Raw genomic sequence first — 25,755 nt, forward strand, 5'->3', positions numbered from 1 at the left:
CAATTCTTGTGATGGGTGTCACAAGGTATAGTAGTCAGGGTCCAACCAGAAAAACAGAAACCATATGTAGGTATTTAAAACAGAGGGGATTTAAAGTAGGGAACTGGTTACATTAAAGGAAGGGCTGAGAAGCCCAAGGAGCAGAGGGTAAAGCAACCCAGAGATTAGGAACAGCCGGAAGCTGCTGCTGTCCCTAGGCCAGGGGGCAAAGAGAGAAACCAGGGTTCCCAGAGCCCAGGAGCCAGACCATCAGTGGGCCTGTCGGGCAGGGGCTGTGGCTGAAGCCACGGAGGGCACACAGTCTCAGCAGAGAGGGGAGAAGTCCCTCAGCTTCACTTTGCTTTTAGCCTCCTAACTCCCAGTGCCTCGCATCAGCGAACCCAGAGGGAAGCCAGCTGGTACAGTTACATGGGTTACAGTTTTCTAAAAACTCCCTCTGGTGTACTCCCCCTTACATAGGCTCCCACAAGTAGAGCCTATGCCGATTTCTAACAGCAGTGAGGTTCCGGCCCATCCGTCCAATCAGGTGTGCCCTAACAACTAGAAATTTACACGAAAGCTTCAACGAAAAGGAAGACACTTTTGTCTAGTACCCTATACGAAAAACAACTGGCTAGTTGTCTCGGGACCAAATCATGCCTAAGAGATGGCCTCAAGGTTCAGACCTACGGAGCAAAGAGCAGATCCTACACAAGGATGAGCTCACCAAAGTTAAACTGCACCATGACGATCAGCATGAAAGAGCAGTACCTGTTTTACCCATCATTACTGGATATAATTAAAACTATCAAAATGAAAACAGAACCACATATTCTTATTGATAGTAGCCAGTAAGGAAGATTTTAATATATCTACAAAGTACATGTGGCTTGGCTGAATACTATTAACTGATCTAATAATTTGATTCCTAAACTCTATCTTCGATTTGGTATTTTAAAAGTACACAGGACATGAGAATCACCTTGTTATGAATAGTGAGTTAATCATATCTATAGAACATAAGCAGTCACTGGCTCAAAAGATACATTAAGCTATCAATTGTAAAGTTTAACTAGATTTCCAGTTACCTTGTTTCTTCATGGTTGACTAATCTCTAATTGTTACTGGGCTACAGCCATAGAAGAATAATCTAGATTCTTTAGCTTTCAGGGTATAAATATTTTTTTAAAACAGATAAGAACCCTGAAACAGTATGCTTAAAGTTTTTAGTTTTTCACTTAATTTTACACTTTTGCATATTAATGAATAATATCACTAATAATAAAAACTAGTGTAGCTAATAGTAATAACAGCTAATATTTGTTGACCATTCCTTACCAGTAACTGTCTCATTTATTCTTCACAAATGAGGAAACTAAAAAATGCTTGATGGTAGTTTTTCTCAATTAATAATTATAGGTAAGCCTAAAGCACTTAACACGCTGCTGCCAGGCACTGTTTCAATGCATCATATTTATTAACTCATTTACTGTTCAGAATAATTTTGTGAGATGGTTACCACTGTTTTTCTCATTTTACAGATAAAGAAACTGAGGCATGGAGTGGGAAAGTGGCTTGCCCAGCTAGTTAGCAGCAGAGCCCTGATGTGAACTCTGACAAACTGGTTCAGAGTCTGCTCTTAACCCCTCCCTATGATATACTGTCTCTCAATCAACTGTTTTATCATTAAATACAATCAAAATCAAGTATTAATGTCTTGCTGCATTCCAACCACTTTTACAGAGTTGGGGAATATTATTTTTACTATACATACTTATATTTTTTTAAAGTGATGGAGACTAAACTCTGTACAGCAACAAATCTAGTTTCACTGATTTCTGACTCATCACTGATGGAATGAGCCCTCTAGCACATTCCATTCCCACTACCCAAAACTTCTAAATGCTTCTCATCTCTTTATAAAACTTACCAATAGTAAGATCATGTACTGGCTGAAACCTCTTGTCTGTAAACTGTAGCAATAAGCATGATTTACCAACACCTGAAAGTTAAAAGAAAAAAAATTTAAGGGACAAAATTCACAGAAATTAAGAAATACTTCATACGAGTACTTGGAAAAGAGGCAGCTAGGGTTTCTGGTGCTCTGAGAACACAGTCTGCCATGATTTTTCAGTGCTCTCATTTCTTGGGGAATTAGAGGACTGATGATTTGGGTGAAACGTGTTGACCAATCCAAAACACGCTTTTCATCCTTTTGCATTCATTCAGCATTTCAATCTGAAAGATGAGAGTGGCAGCAACTCCCAGAGACAACCAACCAGGTCCTCCCAGCAGCCTCTACACCACAGGACTCATGCAGTGAAGTGTTCATGCACTTCTGTTTTTTCTGTAGTAGTGAAAATATTTTAAAAACATAGTATTTTCCTCTTTTTATAGTTTATTTTATCTTAGTCTCCTACAAACAAACAAACAAGTAAGTGTTCGGGATCTACTTTTCTGGGAAAAGCTGCTCACTCTATCTTCTGGCTGATCCATTTCAGGATCGACTCTATAATCTGAATAGCATTCCTACACTCTATTATTGAGGTCTTGAGTAACTTCCAAATTCCCAAATTAAAGGCAAATTTTCTATATACATCCTACTTGCCCTCTGAGGAGACCTGAATATTGAATACCACACCACTTCCTACTCATTTTCAGGCCTGTAACCTCACACTAGACCGCATCTGCTTACTTGGTAGCAACCTGCACTTACAAAACACAAAGGCAGTCATCACTTATTCATTCATTCACTTACTCAAAAAGTCTTCATCAAATGCTAACTGTGCACATGGAAAGCTGATATGCTTCCTTCCTTACAATCTAGCTCAGGGAGAGAAATTTAACAGAATGAGTGCACAAATAACCTATGCGAACTGTAATTTGAAATAATTATAATGACTGCCATTTGAAAGAAGAAAATAAAGTTCTATGAGGAAGAGTAACAAAAGAGACTGAAGGGCCGGAGAAGGTCTTTCTTAAGTGATGCAAACTAAACTGTTCAATGTCTTCTAGATTATCTGCTCAATGAGAGAAGGACAACGAATACCTTGTCACTTGCTGCCTGTCTTAAGGCAGAGATAAATCACTTAATAATTTTGCTGAATGACTGGCCCTAGTGTCAAATGCTATAATGATTGTCAAAATGCCCAGTAACAAATCAAATACATGGTCTACTCTGTGTGTGTGTGTGTGTGTGTGTGTGGTGTGTTTTAGGAACTATTTTATTTGTTCAAAGTTTTTTGAATGTTTTAAGATTCTAGTTAACTGAAAATAAATTGGAATTTCAAAACATTTGACCTTGGTTTTCTTCTCTTTCTTTTATCCACAATTTCTCTTTTACATTACAAAAGGCACAAACTCCTTAGATTTCTAACACCCTTGAATAACCTTTCAGATCTAGGAGAGAAAGAAAAGAAATTTTTTTTTAGTTCTTTGTGTGTTTTAAAAATTTTTATATTAGAGTATAGCCAATTAACAATGTTGTGATAGTTTCAGGTACACAGCAAAGGGACTCAGCCATACATATACATGTATCCATTCTCCCCCAAACTCCCCTCCCATCCAGGCTACCACATAACATTGAGCAGTGTTCCCTGTGCTATACAGTAGGTCCTTGTTGGTTATCCACTTTAAATATAGCAGTGTGTACATGCCAATCCCAAACTCCCTAACTATCCCTTCCCCCCATCCTTCCCCCTTGGTAACCGTAAGTTCGTTCTCTAAGTCTGTGAGTCTGTTTCTGTTCTGTAAATAAGTTCATTTGTAACAGAAAATTATTTTTTAAGTGTTAAAGTACAAAATAGGTGAACAACTGAGATGTGAAACTTCAGTTCTGTTTTAAAAAAAGAGGCTTTAGGGCTTCCCTGGTGGCGCAGTGGTTGAGAGTCCGCCTGCCGATGCAGGGGACATGCGTTCGTGGCCCGGTCCGGGAAGATCCCACATGCCGTGGAGCGGCTGGGCCCGTGAGCCATGGCCGCTGAGCCTGCGCGTCCGGAGCCTGTGCTCCACAACGGCAGAGGCCACAACAGTGAGAGGCCCGCGTACCGCAAAAAAAAAAAAAAAAAAAAAAAAGAGGCTTTATTTTTAAAAGCACTTTTATAGGTTCATAGCAAAATTGAGCAGGAAGTACGGCAAGTTCTCATATACTCCCTGCCCCAGGGGAGCACAGCCTCCTTCCTTATCAACATCCTGCACCACAGCGGTAACACTGGTTACAACTGATGAACATACACTGACACATCATCACTTAAAGCCCTCAGTTTACATCTGGGTTCATTTTCGGTGCCGTCCATTCCATGGATTTTGACAATTGTATAATGTACCCACCATTACAGTATCATACAGAATAGTTTCACTGCCCTAAAAATCCCCTATGCTCTGCCTATCAGCCCCTCCCTCGCTCCTAGCCCACTAATCTTTTTACTGTCTCCATAGTCCTGCCTTTTTCTGACTGTCATATATAGCTGGAATCATATGGTATTTTAGCTTTTTCAGATTGGCTTCTTTCACTTAGCAATATGCAATTAAGATTCCTCTGTCTCTTTTCTTCATTTCTATTTTTAACATTTGAAATTTCCCCATATGGTATAGAAAAAAATTATAATTAGAAATCACAGACTTTATTACTGAGGGATCTCAAGAATCATCTCACAGTCTGATAATCACTTAAGTGATACAAGAGCCTGAAACCCTTTTCTTACCTCACAACAGAGTATGGATTGCTCTAGCAGTAACAATACCACTTATTCTGACCAAATACTGACTTCACTTTCAAGACACCATATTCTTTCTTCAGGTAATCAAAGTATCTTTCAATGCAGAGAACATATCCAAGTGTCACTGTGGTGTTTCCCAAGTCTCCTTAATCACCTATCTGTAGATCATTTGTCAGGATCAGTTAAATTTACAGGTAGCTCATCTTATTCAATATATGTTGACTTCTACTATTTAATTCTGGATAAAATTAATTCTGGGGTTTCTGGCTCACAGAAACCGCTGGGCCTGCGCGTCCGGAACCTGTGCTCCGCAACAGGCGAGGCAACAACAGTGAGAGGCCCGCGTACCGCAAAAAAAAAAAAAAAAAAAAAAAAAAAAAAAATCCTACCTATAAAATGGGGGAAACTCCTACACTTTGGTGAACTGTTGTAAGAATCAAAAGAAATAAATAAATGTAAAAGGACCCCTCTACAGTGCTAGTTACCTGTGTCCCTGTGTCCAGTTCCTAAACATTCTTTGAGCTGTTTATTTAGGACATGTGCCTTTTTCTATATGCATGATATACTGCAATAAAAATAACAACATTACAGTCTTTCTGATGCATCAGCTTGACTAGGGCCCTCTCCAGTTATTCAATCAAAGACTAATCTGGGTGTTGCTGTGAAGGCATTTGGTAGACATAATTAAAGTCCATAATCAGTTGTGTCTGGTATAAGATAGAGGTCCAGTTGCATTCTTTTGCATGTGGCTGTCCAGTCTTCCCAACATCATTTAATGAAGAGACTGTCCTTTCCCCCACTGTGTATTTTTGGCTCCTCTGTCATAAATTAATCGACCATATATGTGTGGGTTTATTTCTGGTTTCTCTATTCTGTTCCACTGATCTATGTGTGTTTCTATACTAATACCATACTGTTTTGATTAAAATAGCTTTCTAATACAGTTTGAAATCAGGTAGAGTGTGGTGCCTCCAGCTTTGTCCTTCTTTCTCAAGACTGCTTTAGGTACCTGACCATTCTTTAATTAATACAAATTACTGCACCTAATAATGCCGCTGTTAAGAGTTCCTACTATGAAGTCACCTTACCTTCTTCCTTTACTCAGGGTCCAACACACTGTCCTCAGCAGGACTCAATGTTGTGAGAATTGACTATCTGACTACCACCACATCAATGCCAAACGATTACAAGTAACACTCATTAAAAATGCTGATTCGTAAAACCCCCACCCCACAGATTCTGATTCAGTTAAGTCTTTGGTTAGGCCCAAGAATCTAATAAACCTGCCAGTGACTTTTTTTAGGCAACGGGTCCTTCTCCACAAGGAACACTGGCATAAGTGCTAGGTATTCTACTGAAGTTTATTTTCCTAGTCCTAAACTGATTTCCACCAACTTCAAGATAATTAAAAAAAACTGACGATGGCTCCATTTTTAAAATTGTAAGACATATAGCTTTAACTTAAAGGATGTGGAAAAAGCAAAAATATAAAAGACCAATTCCTAACTACCGAAGTTTTGTCCAACTGTCATCCTGAAATCATGGCTGCATACTGTCATCTACTACACTGGGTTCTCAAAAAACAAAATGTAACAAACCACAAATTAATGACCTATCCACATAATTGAAAGTAATCCACTGAAGAGTTATATGTTTTAAAATCATACCAAAGAACTGACAGACCTCAAATACAGATCATACAGAGATATGGCAAATTGGTTTAAATGTTAGTAGCTTATTTTGCAAACACAGAAAACTATATCCTTTGTGCTAACATTCCAAATCGAAAAACCCGTGAAACATGTAAAAACAGTAAAGTCTGCTGCTCTTTTTAAACAGAAAATTAATAAACTCAGCATAGACATTAGAAAGAATACAAGCTTTACAGTTGTAACACCAGTATTCAAGTCCACCTGTATTATTTCATAACTTGTGACCTCAGACAAATTAGTTATAGAAACTAAGCTCCATTTCCACATCTGTAAAATGGAAAAAAGAAAACATGGCATTCCTACCTCAAAGGAATATCATAAGGCTCAAATGCAAAAATTTTGAATTGTGCAAATTCAGAAGTTCATCAATAAAAAGTGTTAGAGGATTCTTCAGGATGAATACAGCTGAGGAGCAAAATCTCCAACCAAACCCATCTGACCTTGAGTTCAAATTTTTAAATATATATTTTCTAAAATTAACTGAAGAAAATAGTCACAATCTATAATTTTCTTTTAAATAAAATGACTTCAGAGTTCTTTTCATGCTGCTGGTTTTCCAAACATCATCCCCCTCACATGTACGATAGCAATCCTCTCAATTACTGCAACTAGATACTAATCTGGTGGCTTACTGGAGTGAGCTAGAATGGCTCCCAAAGAGATATGTCCAAGTCCCAACCTCTGGAACCTGTGAATGTGGCTTTATTTGAAAAAAGGATCATTGCAGATATAATTAAGGATTTTGAGATGAGATCAGCCTGGATTCAGGCTGGGCCTAATTCCAATGACAGATGGATATGCAGGAGAGAAGGCCGTATGAAGACAAGAGGCAGAGAATGGAGTTATGCTACCACAGCCAAGGAACACCTAGAGCCACCAGAAACTGGAAGCAGCAGGAAGGATTTTCCCTGGAGCCTTCAGAGGGAGCATGGCCCTGCCTATCCCTGGATTTCAGACTTCTGGCCTCCAGAACTGTGAGAGAAACAGCCTTTTATTGTTTTAAGCCCTGAAACAACTTTCTGATAATTTGTTAAGCTGCCCTAGAAAACCAATGCACTTATCAAGAGTATCTGCCTTCCTTCTTCACCTTAGATTTTTACATTGCTCGTCTCCCACTCTTGTTGACTCCGTCTCTAATAATTCCTACTGTAATCAATAAAGAGACTCAAACACCAGAAACATTGAGAGAGTAATAAGGGAAAAAGGAAGCAAAGAATACAGAGCATTTATTTGAAAAATCTCTCAGTGAAGGCTAGGAGGGTAGGAAAGAGAGAGTCACTCAAAAAATATTTATTAAGTACTCACTATATTCCAGGCACTGAGCTTAGTAATAAAGAAATTAAAGAAAGTTCTCAAGAGGATGTAGCTTTAAGAACATAAGACATCTTTTCCTCAAAACTGGAAGGTATAGAAACAAATACGCAGACAAGGCTGAAAGACTTGCTTAAGAATCAACAAAATGAAAAGGAAATAGGAAGATGTGGAGAACTAGCCCTCCTTCCCTTGATGCAAATCATCTACCGCTTTTCTTTATCTTCGTTTTACAATATTAAAGTACCCCAAGTACTAGAACACTTTTTCTGAGATGAGACCAAAACCATGAAAATGAGTAAAGCAGATAACCTCAGCTGAAAGTCTCTGATTCCTTAGGCTAGTACGCCTTATACATCAGGTCTCTGCAGTATTTATTTAGCATACATTAAGAGCTCTTTCTCCAACACTCAGTGACTTTTTGTCCACTTAGCTAACAGCTACTTATTTCTAAAACTCAACTCAAATGCTGTAACCTCTAGGAAGCTTCCATAGTGCACACCTACCTTCACAAAGTGAGTTAGGTATTCTTCTGACTCTTAAATATGGAGACTTCCTGGCTGTGTGTGTATATAAAATAATCAATATAATTGTCTGGCTTCCGGGAAGAAAACAATATCCTCTGCTGTAAATGCAAGAGGAAGGAACACTGCCAGGTTTCTGTGATCTCCCTCACCCTGTGTATGGCACGGGCTCCAGGAACCACATCCAGACCTGAGCTCAGACCAACAGATGAAGAAGGCAGGCCTCACTGAAGGGTAAAACACAGGCTTAGAAGAGCTCCAACCACTCTCTTTATTCAGCCACTATGGGGACTGGAGAAGCCCTAACCTGGCAGTTTATTTCCTACCCTGCAATCTTTATGAAACCTCCTCCGCAGTTTGGATTTTTGCCCCCTTAGTTTCTACCTCCGTTTTCTGTCCCAGGATCCCATCCAGGACACCACATTACACTTGGTTGCCGTGTCTCCTCAGGCTCCTCTCGGCTGTGATAGTGTCTCAGACTTTCCTTGCTTTTGATGACCTGGACAAAAGTCTTGAGGAGTACTGGTCAGGTATACTGTAGAATGTGCCTCAGCTGGGATTTGTCTGATTTTTTTTCCCTGCGACTGACTAGAATACGGGTGTTTGGGAGGAAGACGACAGAGGCAGAGTATGATTCCCATCAAAAGGGTACATACTATCAACATGACTGATTATTGCTGATGTAAACTTTGGTCACCTGGCTGAGGTAGTTTGCCAAGTTTCTCCACTGTAAAGTAATCCTTTTGCCCTTCCCTTTTCATACTAGATCCTTTGGAAGGAAGTCACTGTGTAGCCTGATCCTCTAGGCTTAACAAAGTTTTAACCTCTGTATTCCCCCTGCCTGGTTTCTCTTTGTATGATGTCGTATTTCACCTCCCCCGATATCCAGTCTTCTGCCCTTCCATAATGTTTCAACAGTATCATGTGTTTTTGTTACTTTTATATTAAAAAATATATGAAATAGAGCTCACATTTGGAGTATGTACTCCTCTGAGATGGAAAAGTGCCTGAAAATGTTTTAATTTTTTCACTCCCTACAACATCCTCCCCTAAATCCTGTTAATTCCAACTGTCACCCGTATCCTCTTCATTTTCACTATCATTGTCTTAGATAAGGCCTTCGTTACTTCCTACCTGGACCACTGTAGTAACCATCCAACTACACCCCATCTTTCTAATCTGTCCTACATATGAGTGCACCAGAGATGGATAAGAAAAGATAGAAGGACTACATTTAACATCTAGTATGTCTCTGCTGCTGTATTACAACATGAATATATACAGACATATACATACACATGTGTATATATACACATTTAATTTCTAATTTAGTCGTAACTCTAGTCCTGTACTCTTTCCTTTAAAAACTTCAATATTTCCTACTGTCTACAGAATAAAGTTCAAACTCTACCTTAACCTGTCACAACCCAGTACTTACCTAAGTCCAACATGTCTAATGAACTTATCTTTCCTTATTTCCACTAACTGTCTGACACAGGGTCTATACTACGGTTAAGCTGAATGGTTTACAATGAGGAAATTACAAGGTATGGCACTTAGCAGATGTGTAATAAACGACAACTATCTTTCTGGTTTTTGCCTAGCTTTACATTTTGATTATTTAATATTTTTACTTGTCTAAACCCTACTCACTTTCCAAGGACCAGCTCAAATGCCATTTTACCCTAAGTTTTCCGAGGAGGAAGGCACTCTGGACCCTGTGAAGTTCCAGGCTTTCTCCAGGACCTCAATCAGAGCCCTTATGACATTCTACCAGCACTGCTAGACTATAAACCCCTTAAGGGCAGGGACACACCTGATTCACTTTTTAAATTCTTCTTAGAACTGTGTTTTACATTTGGTAAACTTTTACTGTTGCAGCCTCCTGCATTGCAACACACACCACCAGTTTAAGAGATAAATACCGGACTACTTTTGGATCCTGTGTGTGGTGCTGGTAGAAGAAGTTGTTTCAGGTCTCTAGGCCTTGTTTGCTTATTTGTATAATGGTAATCATACCATTCACCTTATTCAGAAGGCTACTGTGAGGAATAAAAGAAACAGCATGCAGAGAATAAAAGGTAACACGTCTGTGCTTTTTCTTCCTTCCCCAGTACGCAGAGGCAGACCAACACACCATCCCATGCTACGGCACAGTACTCTACACGTACGTTATTAAGCACTTCTCACATTAAACTTTTACCATCAGTTCACACATCTACCTGCCTCCCTTGGGGGCAGAAAATCACTTTGCTCTGTGGCCTGGCTTAGAAAGCTGATGCTCAGTGAGTGAAGAGCATGTGTATCGCATGCTCGCTGAAAAGGTCACAAAATGACATACTCGCCTTTTCTACTTAGTGACAAACTTAGTCTACATTTTAAAAAGTCAATTTCTCAAAAAAAATTTATTCCCCATAGTGGCTTTTCCAGATAGAAAAATGATGCTAGAGAATGAAAACGTGACTGCATGAAATTAAGAACTGCGTCCCTAGTAGTATCTGCCCCTAATTGAAGTGTACTTGCCCTTTGGAAACATCAGGTCTAGCAAGTGCACTGCTGTGCCAGGTATCAGTCAAGTGCCTCCTGCTCTAGACCCTCTCTGGCCTGCTGGAGACACGAGGACGTCTCTCCCTTGACAGCTGGCATGATAGGAAGTACCACCGGTAGAAAGTAGCACTCCAGCTCTCTGTGGCCACTGGCCCCCAGCGCCCCTTCAGGCTGCTTCTCAGGGGCTCCCAGGCGCAGCCCCGCCCCACAGAAGGCTTCCCACAGCTTCCCAACCCATAATGGCCCCTCAAGTGCAATTCTCGGCCACCAGATGGGCCTCAGCTGCGAGCCTCCAAAGACGTCTGGATGCCAGATTTGTTTGTTCCTTCCTTCCTTGCTCCGCCTCAGTCTTAGGGGTAGTGGCTGTGCCCTCTACCTGCGGTTGCTGTATTCTTAGAGTTCTCTTAGCCAACTCCCCATTACTCTAATCCCATATTAGAGTCAGTGGTTCCTTACACCAGACATTCCCTGTTCGAATTCCTGTGTGGTTTCTGTCTCCTAGTTGGACTCTGACTGATATGAACTAATATGGTTAAAATACATGCTTCATTAAAATAAAACAAATTTAACTTGGTTAAGTCAAGGATTTTTTTTAACACAAGCCGAGTTTAGATATCCTTAGGAAAGACCTAGTTTGTGCAATATTTTCACAAAAACAAAGCTAGGTGCAATTTACATTTTTAAAAAATTGAAAAATAAAATGGAGCATTTGCTAATTTACAGAGAATAAATGACAGAATATTAAATTTAATAGCAAGTAAGATAGCAGAATGTGGTTAAAAATAGCATCTCTTTCCTTTTTTCCTCCCACTCTTGGGACTTTCCTGAACTAGTTTGTTTAATGGTGGAAAATGGCTTAGAGTGAGAAGAATCAGAACGAAGAAAACTGAAGTATAAACTACCTCTCAGAATATCAGAATGTCTCAGTATGCTGGAACCAAAGAGGTCTTCTATGCAGTGTTTTCTAAACAGTAGGCTGTAACCAGTTAGGTCATGAAATCAATTTACTGGATTACAACTAGCAGTAAAAAAATGAACTAGAATAAACCAGCAAATATTAGACTGTATGTACTAAATAAAGTTAGGATGAGTGCTGTTTGGAAACGATTGTTTTAGATATATATATGCACTTACACACATATCTGAACCCTGGGTTGCAATGTAATAGGTTATTGCAGCTTGTAAAAAACAAACTTGGAAATTATTCTCCAGCATCTCATCCAATCACATATCCAATGAAAGAACCCATCCACAATATTTACGTTAGTAAACACGGCAAGACGAATCAGCCAAAGAATCTAGAATACTTCTATTCTCATTTAAAGAACATTTACAAGAACAGGGATCAAGGGAAAAATATGACTGAATCATCAGTTGGCAATTTAACATATAAATAAATAAATATACCTTGCATACCATGAGTCATCTACTAGGTGACAATTCTATTACATAAACCTCTTTGCAAAAAGATCTTTCAAATAGGTAAAATTAGGATGACCCTGTATCCTGGTTTGCCAGGGACAGGCTTAGTTATTCCTGGTGTCCTGAAACATTAGGGATCAGCCTGGACGATGAATTACATGGTTTCCCTAAAGTGCTGATTCTCAAAAGTGTGGTCCCCAGAACAGCAACATCAGCAATCTCTGGAAACTTGTTAGAATGCAAATCATCAGCCCCGCCCCAAACTTAGTGAGTCAGAAATTTTGGGCTGGAGTCCTGAAATCAGAGTTTTACCAAGCTCTCCAGGTGATTCTCATGTGCCCTAAAGTTTGAGAACCACTGGCCTAGATATAACCAATTAAAATGCTGGTTTCAGTGTCTCATCCTCTTTAGTTTTGCAGCTACACAACTAGTGTGACGCCATTACATGCTTGGTATAACAGAAAACAGTGAAGTATGTTTCACCTTGGTACAGGTTAAGTTCAAAACAGGGTTATCCTGGTTTCCACTTAGTATCTTTGGCAATTCCTCAGCTTAGAACAGCTAGACTACCTGATGCCTGCCAAATACCCAAAGGACATGCTTCGCTATACACAAGTAGTTTTTACTGCAGCCATGGAGTCCTACAATTGAGTTTATGCTAACATACTCTTGTCTTATGTAAAATATATGCCTGACTTTTGACATTTTGAAGGTGAAAATAAGCTCCCTCTTCACACACAATCTTATCTGACCATAACAGTAGGCCTATGGCATCAGTAAAGCAGGAATGATAACCTTTTTTAAAATTTTTTTTTTTTGCCATGTGGCTCACAGGATCCTAGTTCCCTGACCAGGGAATTGAACCCAGGCCACGGCAGTGAAAGAGCTGAGTCCTAACCACTGGACCACCAGGGAATTCCCGATAACCTCATTTTGAAGATGAAGAAAGTGAGGCTTAAGTGACATGCCTCAAGTTAACACAGTAAGAGGCAGAACTGAAAGTCAGAATCAGGTTTTTTAATTCCAAGCCATATTTTTCCACTATACTGTCCAACCTCCTGAGTTTGTTCTCAGGTACATATTACTACTTGCAACCAATACCTCTCCTAACTAAAAAGAAGATATCTCACTTACCAGGTTATTAGCAGCAATACTAAGAGGAAGAAGGGAAATGTTCTATAAGCTAAATGACTCTGACAGAGCAGAAATTTAATGAAGGAAGAAGGTTTTAAAGGAAATGAATATACAACTTCCTCGATGTTGACTTTATCCCAAACAACAATGTTCCAGTGAATACATCAGGTATACTAACATACTTCAATCTGACTATTTTCCTAATCCTTTCATAGGTAAAGATTCCAAATAAGAACTACAGCATCTCAGAAATAGATTTCAGTGAAGTAGTTTGAAGATGATACTTTTTCATGATGCTGTGGGAAGGAAGGTGTCTGGATGTAAATGTACAAAATAATTACTGTACAGTAAGTTTATTGTACATGATCTCTAAGTAGTATGTTACGATATAAATGGGTATCAAAATTAGAGGCTGTAAGCAGAAAGATCTATTTCAAGCAGCTGCCAGATTAATAAGAAGTATGTGATAACAGTAACTAAATCAAGCTGCTAAACCCCCAAACATAGACTTGGTATCAGTCGACAAAGATAATGTCGAGACTAGCCTGTTAAATTTAAGTACATGAAATACATACCGAGCTCAAAATTAAATATTCTTTCTAAATTCTGATTTTTAATGGAAGGTGATTTGTGACCTTCCATTGTGGTCACATGTGACCTAGGCTGAGCCAATCAGATGTTCCTGTTCAGAATTTGGAATCCTGAAGGAATACTTCAATATCAGGGACCAACAAGCGAGAATTCACGGTGGCTGCAGAGGAGGTGACAGACGACTGGCAACGCATCAGCATCTGCTTCAGCAGGAGTTTGGCTGTGCCTTGCCTTCCTTGGTTTTGTCATTTTCAAGCTTGATTATACTGCCTTCCTATTAACTCTATGGAGCACCCAATCTTTACAATAAAATCTTCCTCTGCTGAAGTTAACCACAGTAGGTTTCTGCTGTTTGCTACCACAGACCAGGACTAACAGAATCAGGAACTGACTGAATTAATAATGGTTCAGCTATGCAGGCTTTTTTAAAAGAATGAAACAGATTTACATGTGATGATATGTTAAGACACCCAAGATTTACCCTGAAGTGAAAAAAATAAAGGTATAGAACAGCACAATTTGTATAATCATATTGGTGGGACTGGGACACACACACACGCAGGCTTAAAGATGTACAGAAAATTTCTAGAAAGATACACAAACCATTACTATACTATGTAAAGTGGTGGAGTATTTAAATTTTCATTTTTTACCACAAGCATTCATCATTTTTACCATAATAAAAAAATGTTTTTCAAAGAATCTATTTTAGCATCAAACACTATATAAGCAATACTTTTACTGGCCTCATCCAGTGACCTCCATAGCGATGTGGCATTTAAATAACTAGCAAAACTTCTAGTGTGAACAGAAATAGTTACATTAAATATTGGTCTGCTAAGAAAATTAGAAGCCTGCAAGTAAAATAATGTGTTGTGAAATAGAAGATTTTGATTTCTTTTTTTAACTCCTAAAAACCACTAAAGAATAAGTAATCAGCAGTTCTTTTAACAAAACATACTCATGGCTAAGGCTCAAAATTCACATATTCACGCTCACATCCAATACAATTTTTCCAGTTCTCAGGTAAATTCTCCAAGAAAGGAAACTCTAAGCCAGAGAGGATGGGGAAAAAAAAGACCGAGAAAGAAAATAAGGTTAAATGGAGGAAAGGCCTCAATAACCTTTGTCAGAAACCTGCATGAAGGGTTGAAATTTATCCCATTTAGAGATGGGGAATAAGGCTTCTTCTGTGAAGCGTCCAGAGGATACAAAACCGACTCTTGAAACTGCACCACACAACACTCTTCACGGTACATGGTCCCTAGATTCCTTCAGTCTTCACCCCCCAGAAACCCTGACAAAAACTCTACACGGCCACACTCTGGATCACGTTCCTGGTATAAAGTCATCTGCCCTTCTTGGCAAAATAAAAGACTGAGGAGCTCAGCTCAATTCTCTGTTCTCCACACATAACAAATACAAAAATAGGGGCAAAAGTACAAACTGATTCTACGGGATTATTAGGTGGAAAATTTCTCAAACAAACGAGACCATGCCTGATCAAGTCACATCTGATCTATCATTTGTAAAATGTGGCCAAGAGCTATCTAGGATTACTGTGAGAAACATATGAAAGCCATAGAACAGTATTCAGCATATAGTAGGTGCTCAATAAATGTTTACTGAAAATCCGAATCTGTCATGAGCCACTCACTCCAGTCAGAATGAACCTTCTCCATGCTCCTTTAGTACTCTCTGTACATACACATCTCTATTTCATCATCTTGTAATCTCTGTGGCAAATTGGTCTCCCCTCTAGGGTGGGGCAGTCTTGTTCGTTTTTCTAACTCCAGCACAGGAAATGCTCACATAGTATCTTACATTTCTTTAAAAAGAAAAAAAAATTCGAATCCAATCCCCTACTGTTTGCATAAATACTATCTTCCAAGCCCTAATGTGTCAGTCAAACCTCTGCTTGCACAGCCTCGGTAACAGACCAACTCACCACTTAACACACTCTCTCCATTTCACAGGCAGTCTTCTCTTCCTGGTCCTGGTTCTGTCCGCGAAAAGCCACAAAGGGTAAGTTTAAGTCCTTTTTTATATGACAGTCACCTAAGTATTTGAAGGTCATTATTATATTCTCCTTTGCCTTTTTTTTTTTTTTTTTTGTTAAAATGTTTCGGTTATTTCAACCATTCCTAAAATGTCATGGTTGACAGAGACCCTGACTGGTCTCCGAGCACAGACTCCAACGTGCAGATATCCCTCTGAAATAAGAGTTTCCATAAGCGAATTGCAGTTGAGTCCTGACAGAGTACAACCATTACCTACCTTGTTTGTACATCACACTTCTACTAACCTAGAGCCACATTTATTCCTTCGTTGGCTTTATTACTCATCTGACTCATACTGAATCTAGTCATGTAAAACTTTTTAGGTTTTAGACATATCCTGCTATTTAACCAGGTGACCATCATCTTGTATTTGTATGGTTGTTTTAAACGTAAATATAGGGCTTTCACTTCATTTTTATTAAGTTCCATTTTGCTAAATTTAGCCAATCATTCTGGCTGTCAAGGTTATTTTGGATTCTGTCTGGTGTAATCCACACATCAGCTCTTTCAACCAAAGTGGACTTTATCCAAGTTCTTGCCAATACGAAATATAAAAATCCAGGACTGAATATAGCAGCATGCTCCCTCCAGCTTGCCTACATGGGGAAGTCCTTTATGGATACAGTCATTCAACCAGTTAAAAATCCACTTTTTAGCTGCAAAACCAGAAGAATTTCTTCACCCCATACCAAAGGTTATCCTGAAAAAGTATAACAAATACCTTCCTTAAAGGACTGGTGAATCAACTCACCAGGCACACAACTACTACTGCTTTAACTTGTAACTAATTTCCCTATTTATTAATCTTTGTATCAAGTAAAGCTTTGAGCGTAAGTGATTTTGGACATATGTACTTTTACTTTGCCCTTTGAAACAGTTTAAACTGAAACAACAATACTTCGTCCAAAGAGATAAGAAGATAACCTTTGATCAACAGATTCATTTATACTGAAGACTTCTGTAGATCTACAGAACTGCCTCTTTCCAAAAGGGTTCAAAATTGAGAGAAAGCATTCAAGAGGTACATCAAGGTACCAAGAGTGAGTGTAGGAGCCCACTATCAGCCTTATCACCTCCTTCCTGAAGACCGCTGAAAAAGAACACCTCCTACCTGATATTCTTCTCAATCTCAAGTGGCTCATGAGGACATCTGAGCTTGGAAAAGACGTTTTTTTTTATGCAGTCCAGAAAGAATTTCAGGATCAAAGAACTGCCATTTTGCAGGTTAACATGTGCTCTTGCTTCCTGCAACTCAAGTAACTACAGTTTGAGGTCAGCATGGTGAACAGCTTTTTCTATAGGCAAGACCTCCCAAACTAACTAAATTTTAGGGTACTCAACAAATTAGAAAAAATTATCTCTAAAATATTGCTATTAATGAAGCACTTTGCAGCTTAAAGGCATCTGTGCACAATGTTTATTTCAAACTCACAAGAAAATCCTGTGAAGTAGCTAAGCCAGACATTACTACTAACTTTTTCTAGATGAGAAAACTGAAGTTGAAGACGTCTGAACTTTACCAAGGGACAAGTAAGCAGAGGAGCTGTAATATTCTAATTACAAATACCAGGCTCTTAGACAATTTTCAAGAGTGCTGTCTAAGCTAAAATACCCAGAAAGGACTTAGAATAATATATTGTTTGCCTTCTAGATGCATAGTAGTTATTGCTAAAGGTGGACAAATGCTAAAGGGGGAGCCATCCATCAATGTTAATAATGCTGGAGGCCACAGAGCAAGCATAAAGGCACCACTTACACTGATTTATCAACTGTAAATAAACAAAGGGAAACAAATCACTGACACTTGCGTTTCAAAGACAGCTACAAAGTTAGGGGAAAAAAACCAAAAACCAGCGCTAGAGCACTGGTGAATAACCCTATAGAGTGCACTAGCCGGTACTTTACACATTTTACAAAGAGAAAACTCAGGAATCTAAATTAATTGTTCACCTGCACAAATGAGAGTTATTGGCAGGTATCCTCTTTTCACATTGCCCTATAAGGAGCAGGTGACACTATACATGCTTGGGAAATCTGACCACCATACTGCTTCCTGTGTGGGACAAGTGCTGCCTCTCCCAAAAGCCCATGGCAAAGGGGCATGCCTGTGACCTATGCCCTGATCCCTGCGAATGGCTGAACCAGGCTGGTGCCTAATAGTAGATAAAAATTCAAATTCCCCAATGATTAAATTCTCCTAGTAAAAGACAGCCTCTCAGATTGAATTTTTTAAAAATATATCACTGGCTATATAAAAAACAGGTTTAAAAAAAGTGACATAGGGCTTCCTTGGTGGCACAGTGGTTAAGAATCCACCGGCCAATGCAGGGGACACAGGTTCAAGCCCTGGTCTGGGAAGATCCCATATGCCATGGAGCAACTAAGCCTGTGCGCCACAACTACTGAGCCTGCGCTCTACAGCCTGCGAGCCACAACTACTGAGCCCGTGTGCCACAACTACTGAAGCCCGCGCACCTAGAGCCCGTGCTCCACGAGAAGCCACCACGACGAAGAGTAGCCTCCGCTCGCCACAACCAGAGAAAAGCTCGTGCGCAGCAAAGAAGACCCACGCAGCCAAAAATAAAATAAATAAAAATAAAATACTTAAAAAAATTTTTTTAACTACTCTGGAGAGTGATTCAGATTAGCTGGTAGAGCTGAAGAGGGGCACCCATTCCACCCACAGTTCCACTTGAAGGTGTATCTCCAGAACTCAGTACATGTGCTCTAGGAGCAGGCATGAGAATAACCCATGCAGTGCTATCTTTTAGAATGCAACGGAATATAAAGAAAACTAAACTGATCAAGCAATAAATACCAACAAAATAGAGCAAAATATATTAATATAGATAAAGCCCTGAAAATAATGTTGAACAAAACAGTTTCAGAGCAAGTACAGTAAAATTCCATTAATATGAAGTTGAAAAAAATACAAAAAAATACTGTGCATTGTTTATAGGTACATACATATATACATATGTAGTAATCATTTGGAAACTTTCATAGGAATAATAAACACCAAATTCAGGAGACTGGTTACCTCTAGGGACAAAGAGGTGAAGCGCATACAATGGGCTTCAACTGTATCTGTAATGTTTCCTAAACAAAACAAAACAAACAAAATACCTCATTCCAAAAGAAAAAGGAGAGAGGATAAAATAAGTATACACTAGGCAAATATGAACAAAAAGTTAATATTTAAAATTAATATCAAATACTTGAATACTAAAAAGCATACTACCAAATACACAACATGTAAAATTATAGGGGAACTTAAATAACAAAGGAATAATTAACTTTTCAGCGAGATATAATGCCCATACACACCTTACAAATTAGCCCTCAAGTTCACTGGGGGTGGGGCGTGGTGGAATCAATTTGACAAAAACTACAAAACAAACAAAAAATCCCCCAAACTCACCCAACCGTCGTAATAGGAGATATTTACATCTCGCCCCCAAATTCAAAAGACTATGAGGAATACAGAAGGTGTGACACACACAACTAGCAGGACTGCTCTGATGGACACGTATGGAGCCCTGAACCCACCACACACCCAATATACTTTTCCAGCGCACATGGCGACATATACAAACAGTGACCAAGTACCTGGCTACAAAATTAGTCTCAAATACTGAAGAATCAATATACACAGTCTGTATTACTTAAGTGAAATGAAGTCAGAAACTAATAATGAAAAAATATTGTTTTTTTAAAAGAAGAGAGAAAAAGAAAAAATATGTTTAAAACAAAAAACACATTCCTAATTATCTTAAGGCTTAAAAGAGAAGCCATGAGAGGAAAACAAAGATTTCAGAGTGTCCAGTTCCCCAAGACTTGATCACAGTTTTTCTTGGATTCCTCAGCACTCTTCAAATTCTTATCAAAACCTCTCTTCTTCAGCTAGCTGGAGGAGGCTTTTGTTCTTCTTAATCAAATGGGTCCTTCCTAGAACAAAATCAGTCCTTCTACATCATTAGTGAATTGGATGGGCATATAGACTACATTAAGCAAAGCCGATAAAAATAGACGCTTAATAAAATGAATCTTGCTAAACAATTTTGAATCTTGTTAAAAAAATGTTGATAAAGGAACCTTCCATAAAACATCTAGTGGCAAACAAATATGGTAAGTACAAAAAAACACCAACGTAGGCTAGGAAAGCAACAATTCGAGTCAAGGATGGCAAACTCTTTAAAGTATCAGCTGGCCATAAATGAGCAAGCTAAGCAGGGAAGTGGAAAAAAGAAAAAAAAGAAAAAAATCACCACATTAGGACACATGCAGGGCGAAAGAAATTACTTCTGTTATGAACAGCATTAGTCAAACACTGTACAGCACTGGTCAAGTTTGGGTTAGTTTTTCAAATGTATATGGGGAAATTACTGAAACATTCAAAGAAGCAGAATAAAAAATGAGGATGAAATATTAACCATTTCTTGAGTCAGTGTTACACATATTATCTCATTTATTCATTCCATTTTATAGATGAGGACCCCGCGACTCAGAGACTGAAGAGGTTGCCCAAGCTCACAGAGCTTGTGAGGAGCAGAGAACAGACTTTATTCTTTTTTTACATAGAATAGTTCTGCCCTGTTTTGAAGAGTGGAGGTGGCTTCTGTTTTAGTAAAGGGAATTGAGGGACTGTGTACTCTCACGTCAACTCAACAGACCAAGCAGTTGGTAAGCCAACACAAGAGCCGTGACATGGAATTTGTGGGAATCAAGAAATGCATATGGGAGATGCATACGGGAGATGCATACGGGAGAGAGAGCATGGACTCTGGAGTCAGAAGGACCTGGGTTCAAATTCCAGCTTGGCCACTTAATGGCTGTGTGATAGGACAATAAGTCTCCCTTTCCTCACCTGTAAGATGGAGCCTTCCTCACGGATATTACTGTTCAGATCCAATGAGTTATACCACTAGAAAAGGCCCTATGTGTATAAATATATTACTTGTGTATTTACATTTTTCACTACTTTACACTGTATTCTTTTTAAGAAGAATCAGAAGAAAATGCCTTTCAAGACTCAATTAAGGAATAAGTATATGAATGCACGTACTTTTAAAAATGGATACTATAATTAAGGTAAATGAAAACAGGGTTCTCTGCACAGCTTAGTACTAAGTACAGTGCCCACTTCAAAAAGGTATACACAACACGGGTATTTACTGTTTCTACCCACTGCTTCTCCTCAGCCTGCCGTGGTAGGCAGAAAAATGCCCCACCCCCAAAGACATACACACCCTAATCCCCGGAACCTGTGAATGTGCTACCCTACATGACAAGAGGGACCTTGCAGATTAAGATTACAGATCTCGAGATGGGAGATTATCCTGGATTATCCAGGTAAACCCAATCTAAGTATATGAGTCTTTAAAAGCACAAAACCTTTCCCAGCTTCAATCAGATATGGGATGACTCAAGAAGAGTCAGAAAGATGTGACATAGGACTTCCCTGGTGGTGCGGTGGTTAAGAATCCGCCTGCCAACGCAGGAGACACGGGTTCGAGCCCCGCCACAACTACTGAGCCCTCGTGTCACAAATACTGAAGCCCGTGCGCCTAGAGCCCGTGCTCCACAAGAGAAGCCACCGCAATGAGAAACCCGCACACTGCAATGAAGAGTATCCCAGGCTCGCAACAACTAAAGGAAGCCTGCGCGCAGCAACAATGACCCAACACAGCCAAAAAAAAAAGATGTGACATAAAAGGACTTGATCCACTGTTGCTCGCTTTGAAGATGAAGGAAGGGGGTCATGGGCCAAATCATGTGACGATGTGGGTAGACGCTGGAAGCAGGTAAGAGATGACAGCCAGCAAGAAAATGGACATCTCAGCATGGAACTCTATCCCTACCAACACCCTGAATGAGCAAGGACCCTCCAGAAGGGTACCCAGCCCTGCCAAAACCTTGATGTTAGCCCAGTGCAACACACAACAGACTACTGATATGTACATGAACTTATGTAGAGCTTCAGAACTCTAAGATAATAAATTTGCATTGTTTGAGCTGCTAAGAATATGGTGGTTTGTTACATTAGCAACATGAAACTAATACGCTCTCTCTTACTTGCATTAAAAAAACTGTAAAAAATTTTTATGTAAGTGCCCTTAAATCCTTTCTGAAACAAGGACAAATAAATTGGCCAATGCATGTAGCCTAACCAGCAGAGGCTACCTAGCACACATTCATCGTTTTCTGAGGCACTAACTCTGTGCCAGGCACAGTCTTGCCTTCAAGAACTTCACTCAGCATCATCCATCAATATTCATTTTCTCCCTCAGATTTGACCAGAAACACAAGTAACTGTCAGCTACCCCTGAAAAATGGCAACATTTTCAAGACAGAACTGGAGAAACTTAGAGTTACATCATAGCTATGAAAAGCAGAAGAGGTGGGGAGAGGGAAGAAACAGTTTGCCCCAAAGGACATAGCTCAGTTTCTTCATCTATGAAATGGTAACCTCACACATACCAGTTGAAGGACTGAAAGATAAAAAGCTTTTGATATTGTGTATGAACTATAAAAAGTGTGGAGAATCCCTCATAAGAATCTACTAGGTAGACAGAGTGCCAAGAACTAACGTAATGGAGAATTCCATATAAATTCACCCTGGATATGCCTTAGGGATTACTTCAACAGAATCCCAGAAAGCAGAAAATCTTACAGTTTTAGAAAAGAATCAATTTTAGAAAAACAGGCAAAAAGGCTCATAATTGACAAGGAGAGGAATGTCACAGTACCACTACAAACAATGCTTTTAAAAAACAGATGTCCAGGACTCACTGCAGATCTACTAAAACAGCATCTCCAAGGACGAGACCCAAGTCGTTTGAGTTGAGAAACACCACAGGAATGAAAGGGGGTGTCTACGGGTGTATATAGCAGAGGGAATCTAGCATCTTTTTGCCAGGTGTCCTTTACTTACAAGTGAAGAATAACAGCTAGAATGTGGAGTATCTTCAAACCAGCAAATAAACGAGGCTGATGAAATCAAATGGGGAAGTTTCACAGAAAACAAAAAGTCAGAAAGAGGGACAAGGGCGGTATGTGGTTGCATCTCTTGTGGCAAAGGACACAGCCTCCCAGACTGAGGATGAGCAGAGAATAACAAAATGGAGCAAGCACAGCTGGGCCAGAGTGAGAGGGAAAAACAGCTAAGCTGGCAAAATCAGGATCTGCTCAAGTGAAACAGCAAAATTACTGGCTACCACAAGAGGAGGAGAGCTGTCGAGATGACATGGGGGAGGGGGAACAGTGGGGGAGATAAAGGAGAAAATTAATTTCAGGTTGGCGCAGGAATGGAGCGCGGGCATAAAGGACGAGAGCACTAGCTAGAAGAGCGAGGGCCACGACTGGAGATGAGGACGCAGGTTCACCAGGAGAGAAGGGGAAAAAGGAATGAGAACAATAGGGCCACGGCCTCCCCGCTTCACTAGAAAGTCTCAGGAGCAATATAAATAATAGGGGAAGCAAGCAGGACATAAACGGTCTAGGAGAGAAGGAGAAAGAGAAAGGGCAGTCAAAAATCCTGAAAGACTACAAACAACATGCATAAAGCAAAAACTTCAAGGAAATTCTAGATGATGTTAAAATGTATGTTTCAGGCACATTTTAGCTCTCTCATTTAATAAAACAACTAAACACATCTAAAAACAGGCAAAACTAAACAATATAGTTTAGGGATGTGTAAATGATACAACTGTGAAGAAAAGCTAGGGAAGGAATAATACAGAATTCAGGCTAGTGGAAGCCTGGCGGAGAGGTATACGACGAGGCTCTGTATTTCTCTGGAATGGGTGTTTGATTCAATACTACTCTTTAAAGTGTGTAAACATATAACATGCATATGTTTTTATATGCATGATATATTTCATAATTAAAAAAAAACTTCAGTGGAATTTTTCTTCCTCCCAATTTCCCAGTTTGTTTTCCTACTGTTTGTTTTCCAAAATAATCTAACAAACTTGCTCATATAATTATATAAAATGATTAGCGAGCGTTTCTGGCCTCAGATTTTGTAACAAGAAGCTGCACCTCAGGTCTAGTGAATCAAAATCGCTGGGGGTTGGGCCACTGAATCCTTCAAAAAAAAAGAATGAAACCAACACCCTAGATGACTCACAAGAATCTAAAGAAACTCAAGTTTGAGTCTCCCACAGGAAGAGGTCTTCTTTCTGTTACAGCCCTAAAGCTCTGGAGAATCAAATGCCATTCCTTCCCCAAGTTCTCTGGGATTTTGCTCCTGCCCTCTCTCTAGTATTTTCAAACTTTCAACCTCAAGTCTCCCCTATCCTAATACACACACACACACACCAGCCAACTTGATCCTGCAGCCAACTCTAAACTCACTCTTTCCTTCTCTTTCACACTCAAAGTTTTCTAAAATGGCCCACAGTATGGCTCTGTTTTTAACTTCCCAATATCACTCTCTCTTTTAAAACCATCATTGATTGAGCTGCAAACATGTACTTCCAATTACCTACTAGACATTTCCCCTTTGCTCACCTGGCAAATCATTATGCATTCTAATTTCAGCTCAAATATCACCTCCCAGGTAAAGCCCTGCAGCACCTCCCCCAAGCGCCCATCCACTCACCTATTAAACATTTCTGATACAGAATGCCTACCCTTACTTTTAAGACAAAGCCAAAAACTTTCCAAACAAACAAAAAAATTAAGATGCACGTAGTAAAGGTGGTCAAAAGGTACAAACTTCTAGGTATAAGATAAACAACGCCTGTGGATGTAATGTATGGCATGATGAGCATAGTTAACAACAGTGTATTGAAGAACTGAAAGTTAAGAGAGTATATCTTAAAGGTCTCATCAGAAGAAAAAAAACCTTTCAAACTATGTGTGGTGACGGATGTTAACTAAACTTATTGTGGTAATCATTTCACAATACATACGTTTATCAAATCATTAGGCTGTGTTCCTGAAACTAATACAATGCTATACGTCAATTATATCTCAAATTAGAAAATGCATTCAGATGATATGATAATGTGTGACCAGGCTGGTCTTGTTTATTTACTTATATAGCACTTGTCCCTGAAAGAGTTTAAGCAAAAACAAAAACAAGCCAACCAAACCAAACGGTGGAGGTGGGCAGAGAAGGAGGAAGAGTGGAGGTGACCGGCACCAGGCGACAGGGATGGGTGGGGTTTGTTATCATCTTAAAAGAATGAACGAATAGGAGTTGCTCAGGTGAAAAAGTTCTGATCTAACCTGTCTTTTCACTTTGGCTGGGAGTGGGGCTTTGGGGAGTGGAGCACAGTAAGAAAGGGTATTTCAGACAGAACACAACCAGGTTTGTGCTTTTCTGTGCCTAGCTGAAAGGCAGGAAAGGGGAGGGAGGGTTAGTGATGAGATTAAAATGGAAGGCAGACGCCAGAATTTTAGAAGCAACAATTACAGGTTTACTACAATTTTTCTCTCCCTCTATACTTTATAATTATCTGCTTATAATATTAGTCCAGGCTTGTTAAAAGCTAATTTCCACTTTATATCTAGGTTTAAATGACACATTTTCCTAAACAATTTTTCAGGAACAAGACATTACCAATGAAAAATTGTAAAGCTATATTTTAACTACATTTGGCCATGCAGTAAGAAAACGAACATTTCAACAGTATCATGATCATGTAAAACATTTTAAAAGTCTCTTCTGTGAAAGAGGGAACTCTGGAAAGGAAAATGTGTGCGGTACTTCCACATTTGTCCTCATTTTAGCTCTCTACTGAGAGAA

At 39.4% G+C, this 25,755-nt stretch overlaps 1 protein-coding gene across 2 annotated transcripts in view; it reads right to left on the reverse strand.

Annotated features, from left to right (window-relative positions):
* RAB2A (RAB2A, member RAS oncogene family) overlaps positions 1 to 25,755 on the reverse strand; it is a 72,875-nt gene that overhangs the window by 44,217 nt on the left and 2,903 nt on the right. The window contains exon 2 of one of the 2 annotated variants that reach the window (XM_027128033.1): positions 1,910 to 1,981. The exons of the other annotated variant lie outside the window; for it this stretch is intronic. Within the exon in view, the coding sequence (XP_026983834.1) occupies positions 1,910 to 1,981 (72 nt within the window). The remainder of the gene's footprint in view (positions 1 to 1,909; positions 1,982 to 25,755) is intronic. 2 annotated transcript variants of the gene reach the window in all.

The sequence above is a fragment of the Aethalodelphis obliquidens genome, unplaced genomic scaffold (assembly GCF_003676395.1).
Source record: "Aethalodelphis obliquidens isolate GAN/ISIS:26980383/991018 unplaced genomic scaffold, ASM367639v1 scaffold33, whole genome shotgun sequence".
Lineage (NCBI taxonomy): Eukaryota > Metazoa > Chordata > Mammalia > Artiodactyla > Delphinidae > Aethalodelphis > Aethalodelphis obliquidens.